Source organism: Dunckerocampus dactyliophorus, chromosome 18 (genome assembly GCF_027744805.1).
Source record: "Dunckerocampus dactyliophorus isolate RoL2022-P2 chromosome 18, RoL_Ddac_1.1, whole genome shotgun sequence".
NCBI classification, from domain to species: domain Eukaryota; kingdom Metazoa; phylum Chordata; class Actinopteri; order Syngnathiformes; family Syngnathidae; genus Dunckerocampus; species Dunckerocampus dactyliophorus.
Window position 1 is genome coordinate 20,776,420 of NC_072836.1, and position 22,783 is coordinate 20,799,202.

Here is a 22,783-nt window from a genome sequence, read left to right on the forward strand (position 1 = left end):
CTAAAAATATGTTGGCGATAATATCAATTATCGACAATAATTTGTAGCACAATTATGGACCAAAATGTGCTATCATGACAGGGTTAGTTCTACATTGTTTGATTTTTGAAAGTGAAGGGTAAATACAAAATAAAAAATGAATACAAGTTTGAATATACTGTAAGTTTTGCTTGTGTAGACTGCATTTAGAGGCAAAAACAACATAGAAACCAGAGAGCTGTCTACGGGTGCAAAAACGAGCAATTTTGAATCAGAGAGAAGATGCAGCACGGCCATTTGGACATTTTGTTTTCATGTTTTCACCTCTAAATGCAGGCTACACAGGCAAAACCGATCCCACCCCATCTGACATCTTGTTTAGTGCATGCCAAGATGGGGATAATAGTCAAAGCCAGCATCTTTACAGTTGTAAAGGCAGGGTATTTAATGCAGCTCTTGTATAGGATCTCATGTGCATGTGTGTTTACTGTACGTATAAATCCATAAACGGCATCTCTGTGTGAGACATGCTGACACGTTTGACTTTGAAGCTCTCGCTTGTTCCATTTACGTGCGCTCATTCATTGATATTCAAGCGCCATTCACTGAGCTTAGGAAATAAAAGATGACTCATAATGGAAGCGAAGTAGTAAGGCCTACGATAAGAAACACGGCTCGGGGATTGACAGATAATGAGGAAGAGGAGGAAAAGCTGGCAAAGTAAGGAAGGAAATGATGATGTATTAGCTGTTAAGCTGTGGCGTCCCGTCCCCAGACAGCTCTGTCAATAGTAATAAATCTCATTTTCGTTGTTTGTACGCGGGAGTGGGGAACATGTCAATGTCACAGCAAACCTGTGGGTACCGTGGAAGTATATCTACACGTACTGCTGGTCACCGCCATCATGGATGTGATGATCCACGTTTGTTATGGCGATGAAAGGATCGTTGACGCAACAAGATAGGCATTCAGACAAAAACAAGAGGGGCATTGAGTCACCTGCTGACCCCCACCAAGGCTGAACAATCATTTCTTGCCATTAATGATGAGTTAACAAAGAACCTTATTTTAATTAGAAAGAATAATGTTGAACGAGACACTTGCAGGCTCCGCTACGCCAGCAGTGCAGGCTTCTAGAGGGAAGACTTGTTGCTGGGTCTGTCTTTTTAAAAAAACTTGACCTCTCTGGGGGACAATATTTGTCCCTTGTGGACTTTGCTTAAAGCTGCAAGCAGCGTTGAATGGTCCATCACGCCGCTATGCAACACGGGCTTTCACACAAGTCGGTGGGAGGTGAAGTGGGACCGGGACAATGACAACTTGTGTGTTTGTGTGTGTTCAATAACAAACTATGCTGGACATTATTTTGTCTCATGTGGACTTTGGGTTAAGCTATCCACCAGAATCAATGCTAAGATTCATAATGAATCACTTCTAAAATGAAATAAATGACAGCTTAAGAGACACGTTACGCATAATTAATAAAGGAAGGCACAGGGTGACATCATCATGCACATGACAGCAGGGGCTTGTCTTCATCTGAAGCCTCACTTGTGGACCATCTCATAGTCATCAAAGCAGGATCCCATTACATGCAGGTGGGACGGCACAGCCCAAATCTGTTGGCAAACTATCGTCGGCCATCTGTTTAGTATCCATGGTTCAGATTTGGGCTCATTTGCTCAAGGTCTGTAGGAGGAGTTCGTCAAAATACGAGCCTGTCTGAAAGTTTTTGGCTTCTTATGTTTAGCAGAAATAAATTTGAGGCTAACTGGTTAGCTTGCTAGCTAGTAGCTGTCTCCAGTCCTTAGAGTTGCAATGTGATGTAAACGATGAATAATAGGAGTGTAAAGGTGACTATAGGGGTGTTATTTCATGTGTAGAGGGCTCTAATCATGTTAAAAAAAAAGTCAAACAGGTTTTCTGTGCTCTAACTATGAAAGTATTTCATTTAATAACATTGAATCCTACAGTACATTGTGGAAATTCACTTATTACGATCAGGCCTGGAACCAACTAACCCCAAAAACGAGGGACGACTGTATCAAATTTGGGTTGAGAAAAGACGGTAAATAACAAACGCAACGGATCCAAAAAAGGGCCTGGGCACAGTCTGTGCTCGGGTTCTGCATTGGTACAAATAGTGAAGGCACCAAGCAACAAAAGGAGTCCACTCTTTGCCTAGACAGGATGTTTATGGAGATTGGAACGTCACAGATGTTATCAAACAGTTGTCAGATGAATGGATGGCGTTCTATCGGGCTCAGCACCACATCACTGGAGCCTTTATCTTAACAACATTGTAGCCACATCCGACTTGGATGGATTTAAGCTGATTCCCTTCCGCCACTCGACTCATTCCCACTTTTTCTCCTCTCCTGTCGACCTGCCCCCCGCCACTCCCCCCTCCTCTCTGATCGACAGGGGGATATTGATTTAGAAGAGATGGGTCCGCTTGATAATGAGACTGCGGGGGGAAGAAAAGGAAGGAAGGAAACGGGAGTTTGGAAGCTGGAGGGGATGAAGATAGATTGGGAGAAAAAGCGGATTAGAGTGCGATGGGGGGTGAAGAGGAGGTGTGCTTGTATTTTTCTCTGACATGGTCTGCAGACTTTGGGCAGAGCTCATTGGTGGTTTTGTCTGCTGGCTGGAAGTCATGTGTGGTATCAGAGAAGGTCTCTGATCCGTATCGCACACAACACACATTTGCACAAGTCAAAAAAAAGAAAAAAGGAAAAATGTATTACTTGACGCGTCCTGTTTTCACGTCCTTTCATTTTAGAAGGTGTCCTGGGTTTCATCGTTTGTCATTGGCCCATCCGCATGGATTACCATTGATCAACTTGTCAACAAGCATCCTGCTAGCCAATAGAGCTGCAAATAACAATTCTTTTCTTACTCGATTAATCTGAAGCTTGTTGTTACGATGAATCGAGTAATCGCTGAGGTGTCCAAGTGTTTTTCCAGCACATAGTTGTGTGAGAATGTGCGTGAATGTTTGGTGGCGGTCGGAGGGGCCGTAGGCGCGACTTGGCAGCCACGATAATGGATGAATCATGGACTCACCCATTCTTAGTCGTGAAGCCATCCAACCAAAAGAGGCCACCTCGTCTTGCACTTTTTTGGATGATTTGATTGTGTTTCCTTCGCCCAGCCTGAGGAGCTGACCAACGTCCTGGAGATCTGCAACATTGTCTTCACCAGCATGTTCACCTTGGAGATGATCCTCAAGCTGACTGCTTTTGGCTTCTTTGAGTACCTGAGGAACCCGTACAACATCTTTGATGGCATCATCGTCATCATCAGGTAAGAATGCTCTTCATCAGCAGAAAAGAATGACATGAACACACAACAATTAACTGGAATTTAACCAGATCTCTAGACCGATAACTTTGCTGGTCCTGCTGTGTCTTACACCTGATGAAACACGGGGGTCGCGGGCCTCAAATGGCCCTCAGGCCGCACTTTGGAGACCCCATATTTGCAGTTATGGCCAAAACCATTGGCATCTTCCACCTTCTAATGTCTTCCACTAACCCCGTCTCATCCCAGCGTGTGTGAGATCATCGGTCAGGCGGATGGCGGCCTGTCGGTGTTGAGGACCTTCAGGCTGCTGCGGGTCATTAAGCTGGTGAGGTTCATGCCCGCCCTGAGGCGTCAGCTGGTGGTCCTGATGAAGACCATGGACAACGTGGCAACCTTCTGCATGCTCCTCATGCTCTTCATCTTCATCTTCAGGTACCAAGCGGCCACGTCTTCTACAGTGCCTGTGCGCGTTTGTGTTTATACCGTCCGTGTGTCTTCATGTCATAATCCAAGAGGCTCGCAAACCAGCCATAAAAATCATCTGAGGGAGTTTCAGATAAGAATGGTGTGTAGTTGGAGTAATCCAGTCCAAGAAGACGTGTTTCCCAGAGCCTGCAGGCCATTTGTGTAAAACAGTAAGAAGTAGATTAATAATTCAACTTCCACACCATCTTCTCCCAAACTCCTGTACAGTACATCTCAGCAGTTCTCTTTCTGGCTTTGCTGGCTTTCCTTTTGACATCAAAGTCACACAGTGCACTCTTTGCAAATCAAAACCATGTGAACGGGACATTTTGGGCCACTAGCAATGTAATGCCTTGTCATTAAGATACCGTATTGACTCGAATATAAGACAACCTCTTTATGAAGACCCATTTTATTCATGCTTTTTTGAAGCATGCATTAAACATGTTCCATTCCGCAAGCCTACAGGGCACAGGAGCATGAGCCCTTCAACTAAGGATTTCGGTGATCTAACCAGACATGGTCAGCATTAACAAGACGATTTAGGCTAGGTCATTATTTTAATCGGGCGACGATATCAATTCTAGGGGTGCGTGATAATTATCATATGAGGGAATTATGACGTCATACCGATAAATGTGCTACCATTAAAAGTAGCTCCGATAACCGATAATTAAAAACAACGTTCCAGTGGGGCGTGATTACCCGTACTGTGCGGATGAGCAAATCAAGCGCTCCTTTCTTGTCCCGCCTGTGACGTTAACCGCCTGTCGTGACTTCCCTGAGCTCACTTGTAGACAAACGTTCACTTTCCCAGGAAGACTTTCGTGTGCTAGTTGCACCAAATGCTCCACGATGAGGAAAAAAAAACATAGTGCACAAAAATCCTTATCAGCCACCTGAAACGCCAGCGCCGCGGCGTTTGAAAAGCGCAGAAGGTTTGCCAGAGACCTCCGTGGCGTCACGCTGGCCGCTCAGAGCGTGTGCCCGAATACAGTGCACCTTGCTGGGCCACAGCAGGTGGCTCCTCCCCCTCCATGGTAGTAGCGATGTGGTAGCAGTAGTGTCATATGTCATTCGGACTAACCAACAGTTTGTCAGATCCAAATTTGTTCAAGTCCTTCTTACCTCCAGATGTGCCCAAACTCATTTTTAAAAATGGGTATAAAAAAGTACATCGGTGTTGAGAAGCACAAAGTTATCGATATGGGTTTGGAAAAGAAAAAGATATCTCTAAAAGACATCTCTAATAAATTCCTTAACTGTCGCAGTATCCTGGGGATGCACATTTTTGGCTGCAAATTCAGTCTGAAGACAGAAGCAGGGGACACCGTGCCCGACAGGAAGAACTTTGATTCCCTCCTCTGGGCCATCGTCACCGTCTTTCAGGTAGCCACGCAAAGTTGGCCGCAAGTCTTCTTGTAAAATGTGTCATTCGCTTTGTGTGTGTGCGTGTCTGCTTGTAGATTCTGACGCAGGAGGACTGGAACATGGTGCTGTACAACGGCATGGCTTCCACCTCACCCTGCGCCGCCCTCTACTTTGTGGCCTTGATGACCTTTGGGAACTACGTGCTTTTCAATTTGTTGGTCGCCATCTTGGTTGAGGGCTTCCAAGCCGAGGTAAGACACACACACACACACACACACACACACACACAGGAAACGCCCAAACTGTTAGAGTGAGCGCTCAAATATGGCTGCCTTTTGCAGATGCATGATTACTTCAAGTGGCTCGTTTTGAGCTTACGTTGCCACGGTTGCACAGAATGTTACCCACTATAAATAGCACACCCCCACCATGGAGACCTTTCCAGTGTTCTAAGAAGAACAAACATGTCATAGGTATGAGGAATAATAGGATGTGCTGCACTTTGCTGGCAGGCCCATAATAATATTTTGGGGATTTGAACCTTGTAAAGGGCAGGATGTTACCTACCACCACAATAAGAAGAGTTGTTGCTTATTAGCCCCCAGCGTGGGTCACTGGTCACTGGCCAAAAAATGGCAAAAAATATATATTTCAAATATTAAAACTGACAAATGCTTTCCCACGAATTTAGTAGAAAATGTGTAAAACCCGCTAAGCACAGCATTACATTTGAACGGAATAAAAACACGTGCAAAGAAGTCCACGAAAATGGTATTTCACTATAATATTTAAAGCAGTTTGGATGTCTGAGTGGAGCACTCAAGTAACCCCAAAATATTGATTTTGGCTATGAAAGCAAACAACTCTTCAGAGAGGAGCCTCCCTGCTTTGGAGAGGATGCAATTTGCTAAACTGACCTGCAGCAGATTAAATAAGCAGAGGGCAATTATAGCAATAGCTCTCGCCTGATCGTTTTTCTCCCCATTTTTTATCTTTTTCCCTTCTTATCTCTGTCATCACTCCAGGGAGATGCAAACCGCTCTTACTCGGATGATGAAAGGTCTTCCTGCAATTTTGAGGACAACGATAAGCAGAAGGACTCGCTGCATCTCTCAGGTATTAAAAGGCTTTTAAAAGGTATTATAATTACGTCAACCTGCGGTCTTGATTATTAGCTAATTAGCATATGTCTCCCAATGTTGTGGCTTCATTGTGTTTTTTTAAATAAAAAGAAAAACTTGGCTTTTCACCGCCATTTAGCCTCTTTTCCCATCTGCAGAGCACAACTGACGTTTCCATCCTCCTCTATCTTCTCTTTTGTCCCCCTTGACAAAATCCAAAGCGTCCCACTCTATGAATTAGCATGTTAGCAGCAGGTTAAAGAGGCCTCTGATGTGCCTTTTTACTATTTAAGGATGGGACAACCTGCTGGCAGCGTATCACCATTACAAGATGCTCTCTGGCTCCTTTCGAGGTGATTCAACCTTCCCGTGTCGCTCTTAACTGGCCATTATGTCGCTTTCGAAATGTATTTGACAACGTAATGGAGTTTAAATTCAGCTCACCTGGCGAGGGAGAAGAAAAATGCCTAATCAATGTTCTCACACATTCTTTGGCTCTTGAGTCCGTTCGTGCATTACAGTCGCTCTCCTCTCACTCTTTACTTGGCCTCTTCACAGACCCAAAGATCTGTACACTGACCCCTAATGGACACTTGGACTTGGGCCCACTGCCTGCCGGCCTGTTTCCTGGAGAGAGGCTGAGCTTTGCTCTCGGGTCGAGGAAGAACAGCGTCATTTCTCTTGGCAGAGCCAACCTGGAGCACAGGGCGGCGGTAAGTGAGCAAGGACTGCTGGATGGTGATTGTCCTCCAGGGTTTTATAGTGGCTTTTTTCATTTGGTACAATGGGGCATTAGGTTGATTAAAATGCACAATATGGATAAAAGCATGAAGGCACACCTTTTAATTACTCTATAAATCAGGGATGGGCTTAGACCTTTTAGTGCCTCCTGAATCTTAATCCAATTCCAATACATTTCGGACAATTCTATGCTTGTGGGATCAGTTTCCGGCCAAAGGCATCAAAGTATGGCTGGGGATGAACTTGAGAGCCTTAAGCCAATCAAACGTATAGACCGGTGAACACGAGTCCAGAGTCTGGACCCAGAGGCCGTCCAATCCAGACATGGACAGATTGATCAGTTCAGGAACTGCATGTGAGTTAAGCCATCCCATCTGATGCTACTCCGCCAATCAAATCTGTGTATTTGTGCTAAACATTGCGACTCTAAATACGACAGAAACAGATGAGGAGAGAAGCTAACGAGTGACACTCAGACTTGCAGGGAAAGAAGATATAGACGAGTGATACTGTGGATACGGATAAAGAGGACCGCGAGACGAGTGAAAGTTATGGGGAGAAAAAGATAGAAACGAGTGATAGATACAGATTAAGAGGACAGCGAGACAAGTGAAAGCTGCAGGGAAAGAAGATAGTGCCCAGCGATGTAATGAAAGAGGACAGCGACCCAAGTGAAGGTTATGGGGAGGGAACATAGAAACAAGTGATAGATCTGGATAAAGAGGACAGCGAGACAAGGAAAGTTATGGGGAAAGAAGATAGAAACCAGTGATAGGTATGAATAAAGAGGACAGTGAGACGAGTGAAAGTTATGGGAAAAGGAGGATATGTCCCCCGCCCCTTGCCCGCTTCCTACTCCCACTTCCCTCCCCCAGCCCACCAGCCATGGTAGAGAAGTGAGGGACAGCGAGACACGTGAGCCGGAGACAGCAGAAAAATAAATACACATGGCGATCTAAGCAGAGAAAAGTGGACAGTGCTTTCACAAACCGGGCTGGATCGAGGAATTTTCTGTGTCTGGACCTATTTGGATTTTAGTTGAATACCCTGGCATAGACCATTTTGGTTTGCAGGTGCCATTTTTCAGGGGTCGTACTTTGATGAACACCTGGATGAACACCTCCTAGGTACTTCATTCGATTGCCGCCAATAATGAACCCTGTACAAGAGGCAAACGGCTGATGATAAAGTCCGAAAATTTAGCGTTTTCACCTCAAGGTGTGGGTGGAGCTTGGTGGCAAATTTTGGTGTTTCGCCATGAAGCATGACACAACTCATCATCGTTGTGTCTGATTGACAGGAAATGCACATGTTCATCATAACAGGGCGCACGAATATCATGGAGGAATCTATGCCGTCAGGTGCACAGATAGTCTGCCATTTTGGTTTGCAGGTGCCGTTCGCCATAAAGCGTGAAACTGTCATGACTCGTCTCCACAAGCTTTCATCTTGACCAAAATGGCGGGGTGTTTGGTGGAGGTCCCACCCTGAGGAGATCCATTCATCATGTAGCACGAAATTTAACTTTGCACTGAAAATACAGCTCAACTACATTCTTGCATTGAACCCTCTGTTCTGCTGATTACATTGCATTCCAAAGTCTGACACCTGGAAATATGACGGAACGTGTGTTTCTCTCCCAGTACCCGGGTCGCGGTTACCACAACTGGGGTCGCCCGCTACCACCCAATCCTCAAGCTTCCTGGGCTCGTCGCTCCAGTTGGAACAGCCTGATAGGAGTGCGTCCCTGCTCCTCTTCATCCCCCTCCACCAGTCCAGTCTTCACCTCCTCACCCTCTGCCAGGCCTTTCTATGGCTACGGCTTAGGCGGTCTGGGAGGTGTCGTTGGTGGAAGTCTCCGTATCCGCGGTCCCCGTGCCTCCTCATCCCCGCTCCGCCACCTCCACAGCGTACACCCGGATGAGGAGGAAAGCCTCCTCTCTCCCACTGTCGCTACCCGAACTCTTCAACTTCGCCATCCGATACTCCACGGGCCTTTTGTACCCAGGAGGGACCGCCGAGCTCTATCCCTCGAGCTTCCCCACCTGCTACAAGTCCCGGGAGCCCCGCACCTTCCTCCTCCTCTACCGCCCCATCCCATGTCCCCCGTGGCGCTCCATGCCCACCAGAGGAAGAAGAGCTACTCTGGAGGACTGCGGATCAGTGGAGGTGGGGGACTCGAAAGTCTGAGTGTCATAGGAAGAGTGCACCAAGACTGTAATGGCAAGACTCCCCTGGCACAGATCCTTCAACCCCCTCCTAACCATCAGACAGAGCAGCCTGGAGGGCTAAACAACCAGAGGCAGCTGATGGCAGATGTCTTTCCTCAGGTGAACACCCGTAGCAAGGACCGGGAGGACCTGGACGATGAACTTGACTACGTAAGTTACTATTGTACCAGTCGCCTATCTTGTCAGGTCAGATCAATATCCAGGCAGCTTTAACTCTTAGTAGTTTCACATGCTGACACGTACATAAATGATGACATTTAGCACCACTTTAACCTTGACTGAAGACCTGATTGTTGACAAAGATGGCTACGCGGACAACACCTTTGTGTTTTGCTAGACTTATTTCTTGAATTCAATAGTGTTTCTCACCTTCTTCATCAAAATGCTGGCACTTACAACTTTCTTCGGCTCCATTGTGGCTTATTTTGCAGCCGTGATCAATAAGAAAAGCAGAGACTTGGGGCGTAACTGTGTTGGTTAGCAAAGGACTACAGACGCAACCGCTGATGACGTCCTAGACGGGGCGACAGAGCTGGCGGACAACAACTGCGCTTCCAGTTTCCATGCTAACACAATGCTAACGGGACGTTTTGTGATAACAATACATTAGGTTAGAAACACACGACAAGACGTGCTAACCAGGAAATGTACGGCAACTGAGGCAAAATTTTTTGCAAAACCGGGAAATACGCTAACCGGTGTGTATGCTATCCAAGGTGATCCCACTTCACACTTTGAATTTGGCGGCATCACTTTTTTACGGTTTTCAAAAATATATGAATGAATACATCATGCTGTTTCTTGTTTGAATACGGCCTATTAGTACTAAAAACTATGCACATTTAAGCCAATGTCACATATTTTTTGGTCTAAATTAAGCATGTTCAAGCATAAAAATGTCAAAATGAAGTAAAATACAAATATAAGGCATTCAGAAGACACATTCAAAGACGTTGTGATGATATGTAGTATTGTACACTGGTCACTAGGTGTCAGTAATGTTCCTGTAATGTTTGGTGAGTCACACAGACGCCAATCCCTAACACGGGCTACTCTGAACCCCTGACATCACTTCCTGTCCGTCCCCCCACTTCGCTCCCCCAGCAGCGGAATACATTTACAGCAACACACACGAAAATGGATCTTATTTATGTTTTATTTTCTTGTATTATTTCTACTTTATTGGGTAATACGTATGTGTGTGACAGTGACTATGGGGTGCTATGTAGCATGGCTTTTAACATTATTAGATCCCTCGAGAGGGAAGGTCGTAAACAGGTTTTCTATGCTCCAACTATGAAAATATTCCATTTATAGATACTGTACCACAGTGAGGTCTGGAACCAATTAACCGCGATAAACAAGGGATTACTGTGTATAAGACAGTACTGTTCCTGGAAAATAGTGACTGAAGGTTATTCTTGGTAATCCCATTGCTAAACTAAACTGTGCAGAATGAGCAGTATCTCCCGCTAACCCGGCCGTTAGGTCTTGCCTTTTAGTGTAGCGTTTTTACACACGCAATAATCTCCTGCTCTCATGTGCAGGATTTCCGAGCACTTTGTGTGAAGTCGGCACTTTGTATCTATCGGGCCCCATGGGAGCCCTATTGTTTCTATTGTAAACAAGACTGTGTACGAGAGAAACACGGTTAATTAGAAAGGACTATTTAGGGGGTTAGGGTAAGAGAACCATACAGATGGTAATGTTGGTAGAGGCGCCAAGCTGTTCCTGTAGGCCTTTCAATTCTGTCAATAATTTAAGCCAAGTGGGTCTGCTGTGTTTTTATGTTTACAACATAATGCGTTGCAGAGCTTGTGCTTCCGCGTCCAGAAGATGTTGGAGGCGCACAAGCCGGACTGGTGTGAGACCAGGGAGGACTGGTCGGTGTTCCTCTTCTCCCCGCAGAACAAGTGAGTACGCATCATTACTGTGCGTCCATCGGTACATTTCACACCAAATTATTAATAATGGAGATTCTGCCCTGCCCATCTTATCAAAAGATGGGGGCCAAGCCTCCACAGGGATCGATTGCCGCTTTGCAAATGGTTTCCTTCATACTCTGCATCATCTTCAATATTTGTAATAAAAGGCATTGAAATGTTGCCACATGGGTTGTAAAAGTGATTGCTCTTTTCATTTAGTTTTCCATCCTTTCCAATAGGCATCGCTGCGAGGAAATGTAATTGCTTTTGGGCAGCACCAGCCAGTGCCACATGCCAAATGTGGAAATGTGCATTCAGTTTACTTCATCCCATTCTATCGCTTTTCATGTGCGGCCTCAACCCTGCATTGTAACAGCAGGCTGGGGGCTTAGCCGTGCGTCGCCATTTGTTGAAGGTTGTATTGGAACAGGTGTAGTTATAGGGGGGTTTTGGGGGCGTATGTAATTGTGCTCTCTTCTGTCGTTTTGAACTCAGGTTCAGGCAGATGTGCCAGTCTATCATCGCTCATAAGCTGTTCGATTACGTGGTGTTGGCCTTCATCTTCTCCAACTGCATCACAGTGGCTCTCGAGAGGCCCAAGATACTGCAGGGCAGCTTGGTAAACAATCAAACGCATGGATGCATGTTTACAAGTGGAGTGAGTAGGGGTTTATGCCAAAATGTAGCATGATTATGAGTATTATTATTGTCACTATATATTATTATACGGTATGTAGGAACGGGACAGATTTCCAGCAACGTCAGCAACAGGGAGCCTTTGCAAGCTGCATTTACGTGTGCAGATGTGGTCCACGCTACTAAGATAAGAACATATCTGTTTGAGAGTCAAAGCTTTATTAACATTACAGGCAGTTTGCATCCTAATTCTTAGTCATAGTAGAGTAAAAGTAAGTTAACATCATGCATGACTGCGGTTTAAAGTATTGTGTTGTGACTTCAGAAAGTCCTAACCCTAACCCTATTTTTGGTAGAGATGCTCGATGCGGGCTTTCTTACTGGTATCCGATGCTGTCCTGCCCTTCATTACTGATACCGATTATAGACGGCAGCTTTTCCCTCGAACTGTCGTGTAGTAAACACATTATGCTTCTGTTCCTGTGATGCTACTGGATGCAGTTCACAAATATACAGTTTGTGCAAAATAGTCCAAATACTGCAACATGCAAGTGAAATAAGGCCAAACGTTTGGACACACCTTCTCATTCAATGCGTTTTCTTTATTTCCATGACTGTTTCCATTGTAGAGTCTCAGAACTATGAACACATGGACTTACAGTATGTATTTGACAAAGAAGTGTGAAATAACTGTAAATATGTATAACGTTTAGATTCCACAAAGTAGCCACCCTTTGCTTTTTTGATAGCGCTGCAAAGCCTTGGTGTTCTCCCAATGATCTTCATGAGGTAGTCACCTGAAATGCTTTCACTTCAAAGGTGTGCCTTGTCTGGGTTACTTAGTGGAATTTCTTGCCTTATTAATGCTGTGGGACCATCAGTTGTGTTGTGCATGTCCAAACCTTTGGCCTGTACTATATATGGACGCAATAAAAACATATCTGTTTAACAAATGTCAGAAAGTTATGGAAGAAGACACTTTTAACACGTGAAGTCATGCCTGGATATAACCCGTCGTATTTTAACACCTAAACTGTTTTTGTATTTCACAAATTATGTGTGTATTTAGTTAGTCAGTGGCTGACGCAGAAGCTACAATCTCCAAGCTAGACATGGTTAGTGTCAGAATTTTCACAATCCTATAATTATAGTTGCACATTACTTACAGACACAGTGTCCAAGGCAGAAGCGCATTAGAAAACAAATAAACCAAAAAATGCATCTGCTTTCAACTGCTGCAATCCTGTTCAAATTTAAAAGACTCGCAGTTCAGTACATCTTCTGACTGCAGTTTGTCGGCAATCATTTCAATCTCAAGCTTAATTAACTTTTATGACATAAAAGGGGCTATAAGGAAGGATTTACTACTCCTTATTGTCACATCATCTCTTCTTTTTTTTTTTTTTTACTGTGAACCTCTCTTGTCCGTCTGTCTTTGAATTCAGGAACGAGTGTTTCTCACCATTTCCAACTACATCTTTACTGCCATTTTTGTGGGCGAGATGACACTCAAGGTAACGTTTGACTTCGTCTCTCTATCACACGCTCGCTCCATAATCCTTCCTCACGCACTTTCTGTCTCGCTTTCTCCTCCAACCTCCCACTGCTCGTCTCTGTTTTCTCTGTGATCCTTTGGCACAAGCGGGCCATCCATTATGCACTCCCACGATCAATTATTAACCAATCACGCGCCGTCAAACAGCCGCCGACCGCATGCATGTATCCCTCTGTGTCTGTGTATATCTGAGCCTGTGTGTGGAAATAACACATGTCGGGGTGTGTAGCATTCGTCTCTCTGCAGGACTCCGCCGCCACCGAGCTCTGTGTTGTGTACAAGATGCATCAAAAGTAAAAGGCACGGCACAGCAGGCTTGATGAAGTGGTCAGCGTGTTGCTCGATATTTCACCGTGCGGCTCTTGGTGCAATGCGCAACTAATTGATTGCCATCGTCATGCTTATTTTTCTTTGAACCTGCAATTCCACATTGTATTGTAGCCTTTACTCACTGCGGTGAACGCCTGCAAATGTCGGTTGGTGTTGCGTTACGTGCGTCCATATGTCTCCTGCACCGTATGGACCGTAAGTACTGGAACATCTGGCCGTTACAGTAAACCCTCGTTTATCGCGGTTAATTGGTTCTAGACCCAGCTGTGCTAAATTCCTTATTTATAAAGGGAATACTGGATTACAACCCCCTAAATACAATTTTTAACATTATTAGAGCCTTCGAGACATGAAATAACACCCCTATAGTCAACTTTACACTCCTATTACCCAATATAGAAGACATTATAAGACATAAGACACGTTAGCATTACCCATGTCCGGTACATTCTGCAGTAGCTCTTGTCTCACCAATGTAACATTACTGACACCTAGTGACCACCGTAGAGTACTACATATCATTACACTGAATGCCTTCAATTTGTATTTGATATGACTGATTTCATTTAGCAAATCATATGCTTGAAAATGCTTAGTTTAGGCCAAAAAATACATAAAATGTGCTTAAATCTGCATACTTTTTGACTAAAAATAGGCCCTATTCAACCACGAAACAGCATGATTTATTCATTAATATATTTTTGAAAAAAGGAGACACAGTGAAGCCGCTATTCCGAGTGGCGAGGGGTTACTCTACAGAAGTGATACTGATTTTCAGCTAGAACAGCTCTACAAGGTGTTGGAGGAGGAGGAGTGTTTTTTGTCCAATCGTCGAGAAATCACATACCGTGCATCCGAAAAGTATTCACCTCACATTTTCTAAATATTATGTTCCAGTCTTATTCCAAAATGGAATAAATTCACTTTTTTTCCTAAAAATTCTACACAAAACACCTGATAATGACAACTTGAGTTTTTTTTTTAATGTTTGCAAATTTATTGAAAATGTAAAAACTGTATGAAATTAATGAAAGTTCTTCACAGCCTTCACGCAATACTTTACAGCAATTACAGCCTCAAGTCTTTTTGAATGTGCTGCTTCAAAGTGGGCACACCTGTCTTGGGGCAGTTTCACCCATTCTACTGTACTAATTTAACTAAGCTAATTTACTTCAGGCGTTCAATTCTATGGACTTACTACTCACAGAGTGAAATATTTCAGGAAAGTATTTCTTAATCATTTAGATTATTGTGGTTTACAGCTCATGAAAACCCCAAATTCAGTATCTCATAACATTTGAAATAACTACCTGTTTTACTGTGCATATGACAATAAAAACTCTTGAATCTTGAATCTTCAAATGCTAAGTATTTATAGCCGCTATGGCAGCAATTATAGCCTCAAGTCTTTCTGAATATGATGCCACAAGCCTGGCACACACGTCTTTGGGCAGGTTCAGCCCTTCCATTATCACATTTTTACCGTTTTTGTCATCGTCAGGTGGTTTCCATGGGTCTGTATATGGGGGAGCAGGCATATTTGCGCAGCAGCTGGAACATTCTGGACGGCTTCCTGGTGTTTGTGTCGTTGATTGACATTGTGGTGTCCATGGCGGGCGGGGCTAAGATCCTGGGTGTGCTCCGAGTGCTACGACTGCTCAGAACCTTACGCCCCCTCAGGTTCAGTAAAGATCTGCTTTTGTACAAAATAGAACACAATCTGTATGCAATACGCATCAAATATAGCACCAGTGCACTTCCCAATACATGATGCAACACCTGAAATCACTATTCAGAAATACAGTGTACGAGAATGTTCCAGAAATATTCCTCTTCGTCTTGGTCCACAGGGTGATCAGCAGAGCTCCAGGCCTGAAGCTGGTGGTGGAGACCCTCATCACCTCCCTCAAACCTATCGGCAACATTGTCCTCATCTGCTGCGCTTTCTTCATCATCTTTGGCATTCTTGGCGTCCAGGTAGGGGGAGTTCTTCCCAGCATGCCTTGCAGCACCTGTTTTGTTGCTAAAGTTGCGTGTTTAGAGTTGACATCATTCCCCTGTTGTAGTAGTAGTAGTAGTTGCCCGGTGTGTGTTTACTTAACTTTTACATGCTGAGCTGTCATTTTTGTGTCCACAGCGTGATTGTGGTTAATGTCCCCTGTTTGTTTGACTGTGTGGCAAGCTCACTGGGAGTTCAGTGCTGGTCATTGCTTGGCCAATTACAACGCCTCTTTCCTCTTGTGACTCAAGTTTCCCATAATGCATTCACAATGTGATTGTAGTCAGTGTTCCTCCTCTTCATTTCACTGTGTGACAAGCTCACTGTGAGTTCATTCGGTTAATGCTTGCCCAACTACAGAGACTCTGCCTTCTTGTGGGACTCCAGTTTGCCATAATACATTCATTATGTGATTGTAGGTAGTGTTCCCCTGTTCAGTCACTGTGGGACAAGCTCACTGTGAGTTCAGTGCTGGTCATTGCTCGGCCAACTAAAGAGACTCTGCCTTCTTGTGCGGACTCGGGACTCAAGTTTGTCGTAATACATACAGTATCATGTTAAAATGTCCAGGATGCACTAACATAACACAACATTGATGTCAAGTAGGGGGCAATAAAATATGCTGCGATTTGAGACCCTTGCAGTAGAGGATGTTTGACTACTGTTTTGTAGTAGGTCCTTAACAAAAGGACAGTACTCCTGTCATATAGAGGATCTTTGACTAGTGTTTCTGCAGCACTTCCTTGAACAGCAGTGCTCATGTCATTTGACTATCATTGCCGTGTACTGTAAGTAATGTGCAACGTATTGCGCTTGTTTGAATGTGTGACATCATTTGGTGAGGTCAGTGGTAACTGGTGTTATCCAACAGCTGTTTAAAGGCAAGTTCTTCTACTGCTTGGGCCCTAATGTTAAGAACATCACCAACAAATCCGACTGTCTGCAAGCCAACTACAAGTGGGTCCACCATAAGTACAACTTTGACAACTTGGGACAGGTCTGTGCCGTTTGCTTTGATGTTTCGTGTTAATGAAGTGCGTATTTATACCCTAAATGCTACAAAACTTCCGTATAGGCCCTGATGTCCTTGTTTGTGCTGGCCTCTAAGGACGGTTGGGTCAACATCATGTACCACGGCCTGGATGCTGTCGGTGTGGACCAGCAGGTAGACCGCCAACCGCCCACAAAAAAGCTAAGCAAAGCATGAACCAATAAGCAAGCTAACGTGTTCATCACTCCCAGCCGGTGACCAACAACAACCCCTGGATGCTGCTCTATTTCATCTCCTTCCTCCTCATCGTCAGCTTCTTCGTCCTCAACATGTTTGTGGGCGTGGTGGTGGAGAACTTTCACAAGTGCCGGCAGCACCAGGAGGTGGAGGAGGCCAAGAGGCGGGAGGAGAAACGTCAGCGGCGCATGGAGAAGAAGCGGAGAAGTAAGACAAGGACGGGGATTATGTAATTACTCACAAGGTCTGATGAATATGAGCCTGTGGTTCTTTTGGCCGTAATGCTACGTATATTGTTGGTCCCTTTGTTTGTCTTATTTTCTCTTATTATGTCTACTATATTGGGTAATAGGAGTGTAAACGTGTCCATGGGGTGTTATTTGATGTCTAGAGCGCTCTAATACTGTTAAAAACCATATTTAGAAGGTCGTAAACAGTTTTTTAAAATCCTCTAACTATGAAAGTATTCCGCTTATAAATAAGGACTCTTACTTCGTGGAAATTCACTTATCTGGAACCAATTAACCGTAATAAACGAGGGATTACGGTATATCACCATCAGCCATTATGGGAGCTTGTTTAGAACATTGCTTAGAACAGGGGTGAGCAAATTTTTTGACTCACGGGCCACATTGGGTTAAAAAATTTGGTGGAGGGGGCCACCTACATATAGGTGGCATTAAGCAGAACGACATACCTGCTCACGGTGCAACAAAACGAAAACACAACACACCCACAGCAAGTTAATGCGAGACATAAATCAACAACTAAGTGCTAAACATTACACGTGACTCAAAACTGTCATTTCCAAATGCCCGCAAGGCATGCTGGGTAGTTGAGCTGCAACAACAACATGAACTATGACCAATAAAACACCGGATATCAAGAGTATGTTAACTCCTCCTTGTTTACTTCTCTGACCATCTCCTCAACATATTTTTGCAATCTAGCAAAAATGCAACAAATGGCAAAATGTACCACAAGCTACCCAGCATGCCTTGCGGCGAAAATATATGGGTGTTTTTTTGGCATAGATATTTGTATGCCCACATGGTGCAGTAGGTAGGTTACTTTGTGCATCGTGTGTTGACGTGTTGTGTTGTTTGGATTGCTTTTTTCTACAAGCTACAGATGGCATCTGACTATTTTGGCAACTCAAGCGTGCCACAATGACACTGCAACTCATGTTGCCAGCTACAGTTTTGATGTTAAATGTTTAAAAAAAAAAAGGAATTTGGAAATGGTGGGCCAGATTAAGACGCCTGATGTGGCCCGCGGGCTGCAGTTTAATATGATGCGTCTTCCCGCCAACAGAAGCCCAGAAGCTCCCCTACTATGCCAGCTACACCAGCGTGCGTCTGATGATCCACACCCTGTGCACCAACCACTACCTGGACCTCATCATCACCTTCATCATCTGCATCAACGTCATCACGATGTCCCTCGAGCACTACAACCAACCTCACGTAAGACTTCACTTTTTTTCACAAAATATGGACAAATGTACAAGCTGCTGCTTAGTGTGAGGTTTTCTTAAGTTAAAGTGAAACACGTTAATGCATCGTCATCCTTTGTCGCTGACGGGAAGTTGCATGGAGGTTACGGAGCCAGCGGCAACACAATGAGCTGTGATTGCACTGCTGATTTGACGTGACGAACAATACAGTATACGATGTCTGATTCATAGGGAAGAGGTAGCGTTTTTGCAGAGAAAGAATTGAAGAGCAATGATAACGGTACTGTAGAGCAAACTGCCGCAGACTGACCCAGAATCAGATACATGTCACAGGTCTTGGTTGGATTTGACAGGTGACATTTGACATACAGTCGTATGCAAAGGGAACCCTTTTGGGCACCCCTGACATAAAAAAAAAAAAAAAATCAATGGATCTATATGGGTCTATTATTTCATTTTGATATGTTACACAACTGAAGGACACAGTAGTATTTCCTCACAGTAGTGTTTACCTCTATCTACAGTACCTAGCACTGTTGAATTGGAGCACAAAATCGGTTTTGTGAGCTCATTAAGCCTTGACTTCCATAGATGGATGCATCCAATCATCTAATCAAAGGTATTTAAGGTGGCCAGTTGCATGTTGGTTTTCACTTTGACTCCCCTGTAAAGACGTGCAACATCATGGGGTCCTCAAAAGCGCTGTCACATGACCTGAAAATGAAGACTGTTCAACCTCATGGCTTATGCGAAGACCACAAAAAGCTACCTCAGAGATTTCCACTGTGAGGAACATTGTGGAAGAGCACAAACACAGTTATTGTTAAGGCCAGGAAAAATATCAGAGAGGCAAAGGCGAAGGATGGTGAGAAGTGTCAAAGACAACCCACAGACCACTTCCAAACAACTATAACATCAGCTTGTAGGTGGTCACCTGAGGTATGCAGAAGAACATTTGGACACATACGTATGCTTCATTTTGGTGATGCATATTCAGCCAATAAACCTCATTCCAATCCTGAAATGTTGCTCTGTCCATCAGCTATTTCATACTTTCAGATGAAATTGTAGATTAGTAAACACCCAATGAGTTATGGATGAAGATGATGGGAATTGTCAGGGGTGCCCAAACTATTGCAGACCCCTGTAAGAAGAACACAAAGCAATTGGGATCAATTGTGTATGGTCATAGCCCATACACGGTGGTGTGGTGTAGAAGGCAGCTGGGGTAGGCTCCAGCACCCCACAACCCTAAACAGAAAGTGATAACGCGTGTGTCAAATGGAAAACTGTATAATAAACTATATTATAGACATCCTAGGACACTCGCTTATTCATTCCAAACGTCTGCCTAATTATTGTAGTATGTTTTGCCAACATACTTTTTTCCCTGCTTGCGAATATTTGAATTAATTTTGTGACTTTGTAAGATATGATAATGTATTATCGTATTATTATTATTAGTATTATTATTGTGCCTGACTAATAATAGGCCATATTCAACCACAAAACAGCATGATAGGCTACACCACCGAGTCTATGTTGCCTTGTATTTGTAGGCCTAATGTGTGAAAGTTTGCATTTCAGTGAATGGGAGATGCTGCATTCTTGCCTCTGGTTGCTGGGTTTTTTGCTCTCCAAACAACGGGGATGGTTTCCAGATTCTCCGCCCAGCTGCACGCATGCTAACACACATTCATGCCTCTTGACTATATCTTCTCCCAGTCTCTAGATCTCGCCCTGAAATACTGCAATTACTTCTTCACCTCCACTTTTGTGCTGGAAGCCATACTCAAGCTCATCGCCTTCGGCTTCCGACGCTTCTTCAAAGACAGGTGCAGCGTGTGTTGTCATCTTTGCATGTGCTAAGTCGTGTGCAAGTGCGTCACTATTTCACGTAATCGTCACTTTATGTTGTGTTTCCTCGTTCCCAGCCATATTTTCCTGATTCAGTGTACACAATGTGTTCACAGTGTACACAGTGGGTTTGAATCTGAAAACTGAAAAGTGGACTGCAGACTGACTGGCGATGTTAAATCTGTTACCATATGAGGGGGAAAATGACACGCTGTAACGTTAATCGCTTGCGTTGATCTGTCTAATGCGCATAAACATGTCACCATAATTGAACATCTTCTGCTTTCATTCATAATACATGGGCGAGAAAAAAGGGTTAGCAAAATTAATGACACGAAACATTTACAATCAAGATTTCATTTCTTAAGCAGCACCGATAAACTGAAATCCATCACATTGATTCATACATTAGCTTGGTTCTGAAACAATGTATTGTATCATTACGGAACCTTTTTGTCAAGGGAAAAACTGCTGTTGTCTCCAAAATAGATAAGAGACGAGTTCTTTGAGAATAACATTTCCATGTCATAGAATGCATATTGTGGCTTTTAATGCATTGCATCTGAGCAAAGCATTTCAATGGAGGACAAGCGGCATAGAAAATGGATGGATGGCACTGCAATGATTCAAGATTCAAGAGAGTTTTATTGTCATATGCACAGTAAAACAGCAGTTATACCATGCAATGAAAATCTTATTCTGTTCATTCTCCCAAGAAAAGAAAGAAAACACAAGAAAAAATAAGAACATAAGAAACATAAACACATAAACATATATACCAATAAATTAAGCAACAACAACAGAAGAAACATTAATACAAGTAAATAATACAAATAAATAATACAAATAAATAAATAAATAAAGTGCTATGAGTCTGTGCGTGTGTTGCGTGCGGCGTGTGCGAGTGCTTCGTTGAGAAGCCTAATGGCCTGTGGGTAAAAGCTGCATGCATGCAAAATGATGCATAGGGAGCCAGTGGAGCCCGGAGCCCAGATGGAGGCTGACGTCATTGCAGCACCCCAATGAATGTGTTGCTCTTACGCAATGCCATATGGGAAAAGTTTAAAAGATTTATTTTTTAAACTCGTATTGGTACATGTTTGGATGTTTATCAGGTACACCTTTTGAGTGTTAATTTGCTGTGTGGTGAGTTTAGCGTTTTGTAAGATGACCCCGTGAGTGAGTATTGTTATACTGTTATATATAGACTGACCTCCTGCGATTTCCAGTGCAAATGAAACCCGGGCTGCACTTTGGACACCCCTGTCCTATGCAGGCGATGCACCCACAGCCACAAACAGATTCCAGCCCTGTGGGAAAGAGGAAGAAGTAGATAAGGTGGTGGGATAAGAGAGGATGATCACTGTCTAAATCTGTCAGGACTGAGCAGAAAAAGCAAGAACACTAATAAGTGAAGAAATGAGAAACACACAAAGTATCACATGGGTTTTTTTTGTCAAATGTATTTAAAAAGTGTCATTAATAGACACAAGCACTCACTGTGCATGGTGTCATGTATTGGCCACAAAAGTACTGTAGCACCTAAATGCAACACAAAGATACAGTGCATTTCGAAAGCAGCACTAAAACATCAGCAAAAGTAAATGTACAAAGTACCTCTCGTACATTCCAAGAAAGAAGCCAACAAACATGACAACTACTGTAATGCTTAAATACTACAGCATGCAATCACGAGTACACGCTATAAAGTGGCACTTGAACACACCATATAGCCAGTACAGCACTCCAACTGCACTGAATTATTACACTGAAACTGATACCCTAATAAAATAACACACACCATCAAGTAGCACTTGAACACCTCCTATAATCTACAGTCTACAATCAACAAGCACAGGCCAGGGATCTGCCCTAGAATGCATCACAGTCAGCAATAATCCAACACGGGCCAGAAAGCAATACTGTACTTGAATGCAACACATATATTACAGGTATCCATCACTGGCACGACTCAGAAAATTTAAAGCCCCACAAAACCCACCATCAACACTAGCACAGGTCACAGTAGCACTTCAGCACACCCTAAAGACCACAAACTACATAGAAAGTAGCACTTGAACACATCATACAGCCGCTAATGTACATCCAACCATCAGCGAGCACAGATCGGGGGGAAAAAAAAGCACAGGAACACATCGTAAACACCGAAAGTAATACCGTAATTAAATGAACACGCACCATAAAGTAACACTTGAACACCCCATAAAATCTATGGTCAACATCAACTAGCTCAGCCCTTGAACACACCACAAAGACCACAGCCAGCCAGCTAGCTATGACCAAGCACGGGCCAAATAGTAGTACTTGAATGCAGCACACCCATTATTTGCGCAACCCAGAAATATGGGAGTCGACGTGGCGAGGAAATGCTGCACCTGGGCCCCAAGCTCGGGGCGGAGAGGGGGGCGTTTGTACATAGTTGCTTTTAAATACCTAATTTTTATATATAATGAAAAAATGTCATAAATTGTAAGATAAAATACATTTTGCTGTGAAAGTTCAACAGTGAGGTTGCTTTACTCAAATTAAGACGGTCTGAGACTTCCTTACACCCACCTTGCA

The 22,783-nt window shown here is 43.8% G+C and overlaps 1 protein-coding gene across 3 annotated transcripts in view; it reads left to right on the plus strand.

Moving 5' to 3' along the window:
* Positions 1-22,783, plus strand: part of cacna1ia (calcium voltage-gated channel subunit alpha1 Ia) — a 150,013-nt gene that overhangs the window by 108,992 nt on the left and 18,238 nt on the right. For all 3 annotated transcript variants that reach the window (XM_054760774.1, XM_054760777.1, XM_054760776.1), the window contains exons 11-27: positions 3,134-3,285; positions 3,532-3,717; positions 5,022-5,139; positions 5,217-5,372; positions 6,147-6,237; positions 6,801-6,955; positions 8,627-9,364; positions 11,027-11,127; positions 11,635-11,758; positions 13,221-13,289; positions 15,162-15,340; positions 15,511-15,637; positions 16,531-16,656; positions 16,735-16,824; positions 16,902-17,094; positions 18,202-18,353; positions 20,069-20,178. In XM_054760774.1, coding sequence (XP_054616749.1) covers positions 3,134-3,285; positions 3,532-3,717; positions 5,022-5,139; positions 5,217-5,372; positions 6,147-6,237; positions 6,801-6,955; positions 8,627-9,364; positions 11,027-11,127; positions 11,635-11,758; positions 13,221-13,289; positions 15,162-15,340; positions 15,511-15,637; positions 16,531-16,656; positions 16,735-16,824; positions 16,902-17,094; positions 18,202-18,353; positions 20,069-20,178 — 2,867 coding nt within the window. The remainder of the gene's footprint in view (positions 1-3,133; positions 3,286-3,531; positions 3,718-5,021; positions 5,140-5,216; positions 5,373-6,146; positions 6,238-6,800; positions 6,956-8,626; positions 9,365-11,026; positions 11,128-11,634; positions 11,759-13,220; positions 13,290-15,161; positions 15,341-15,510; positions 15,638-16,530; positions 16,657-16,734; positions 16,825-16,901; positions 17,095-18,201; positions 18,354-20,068; positions 20,179-22,783) is intronic.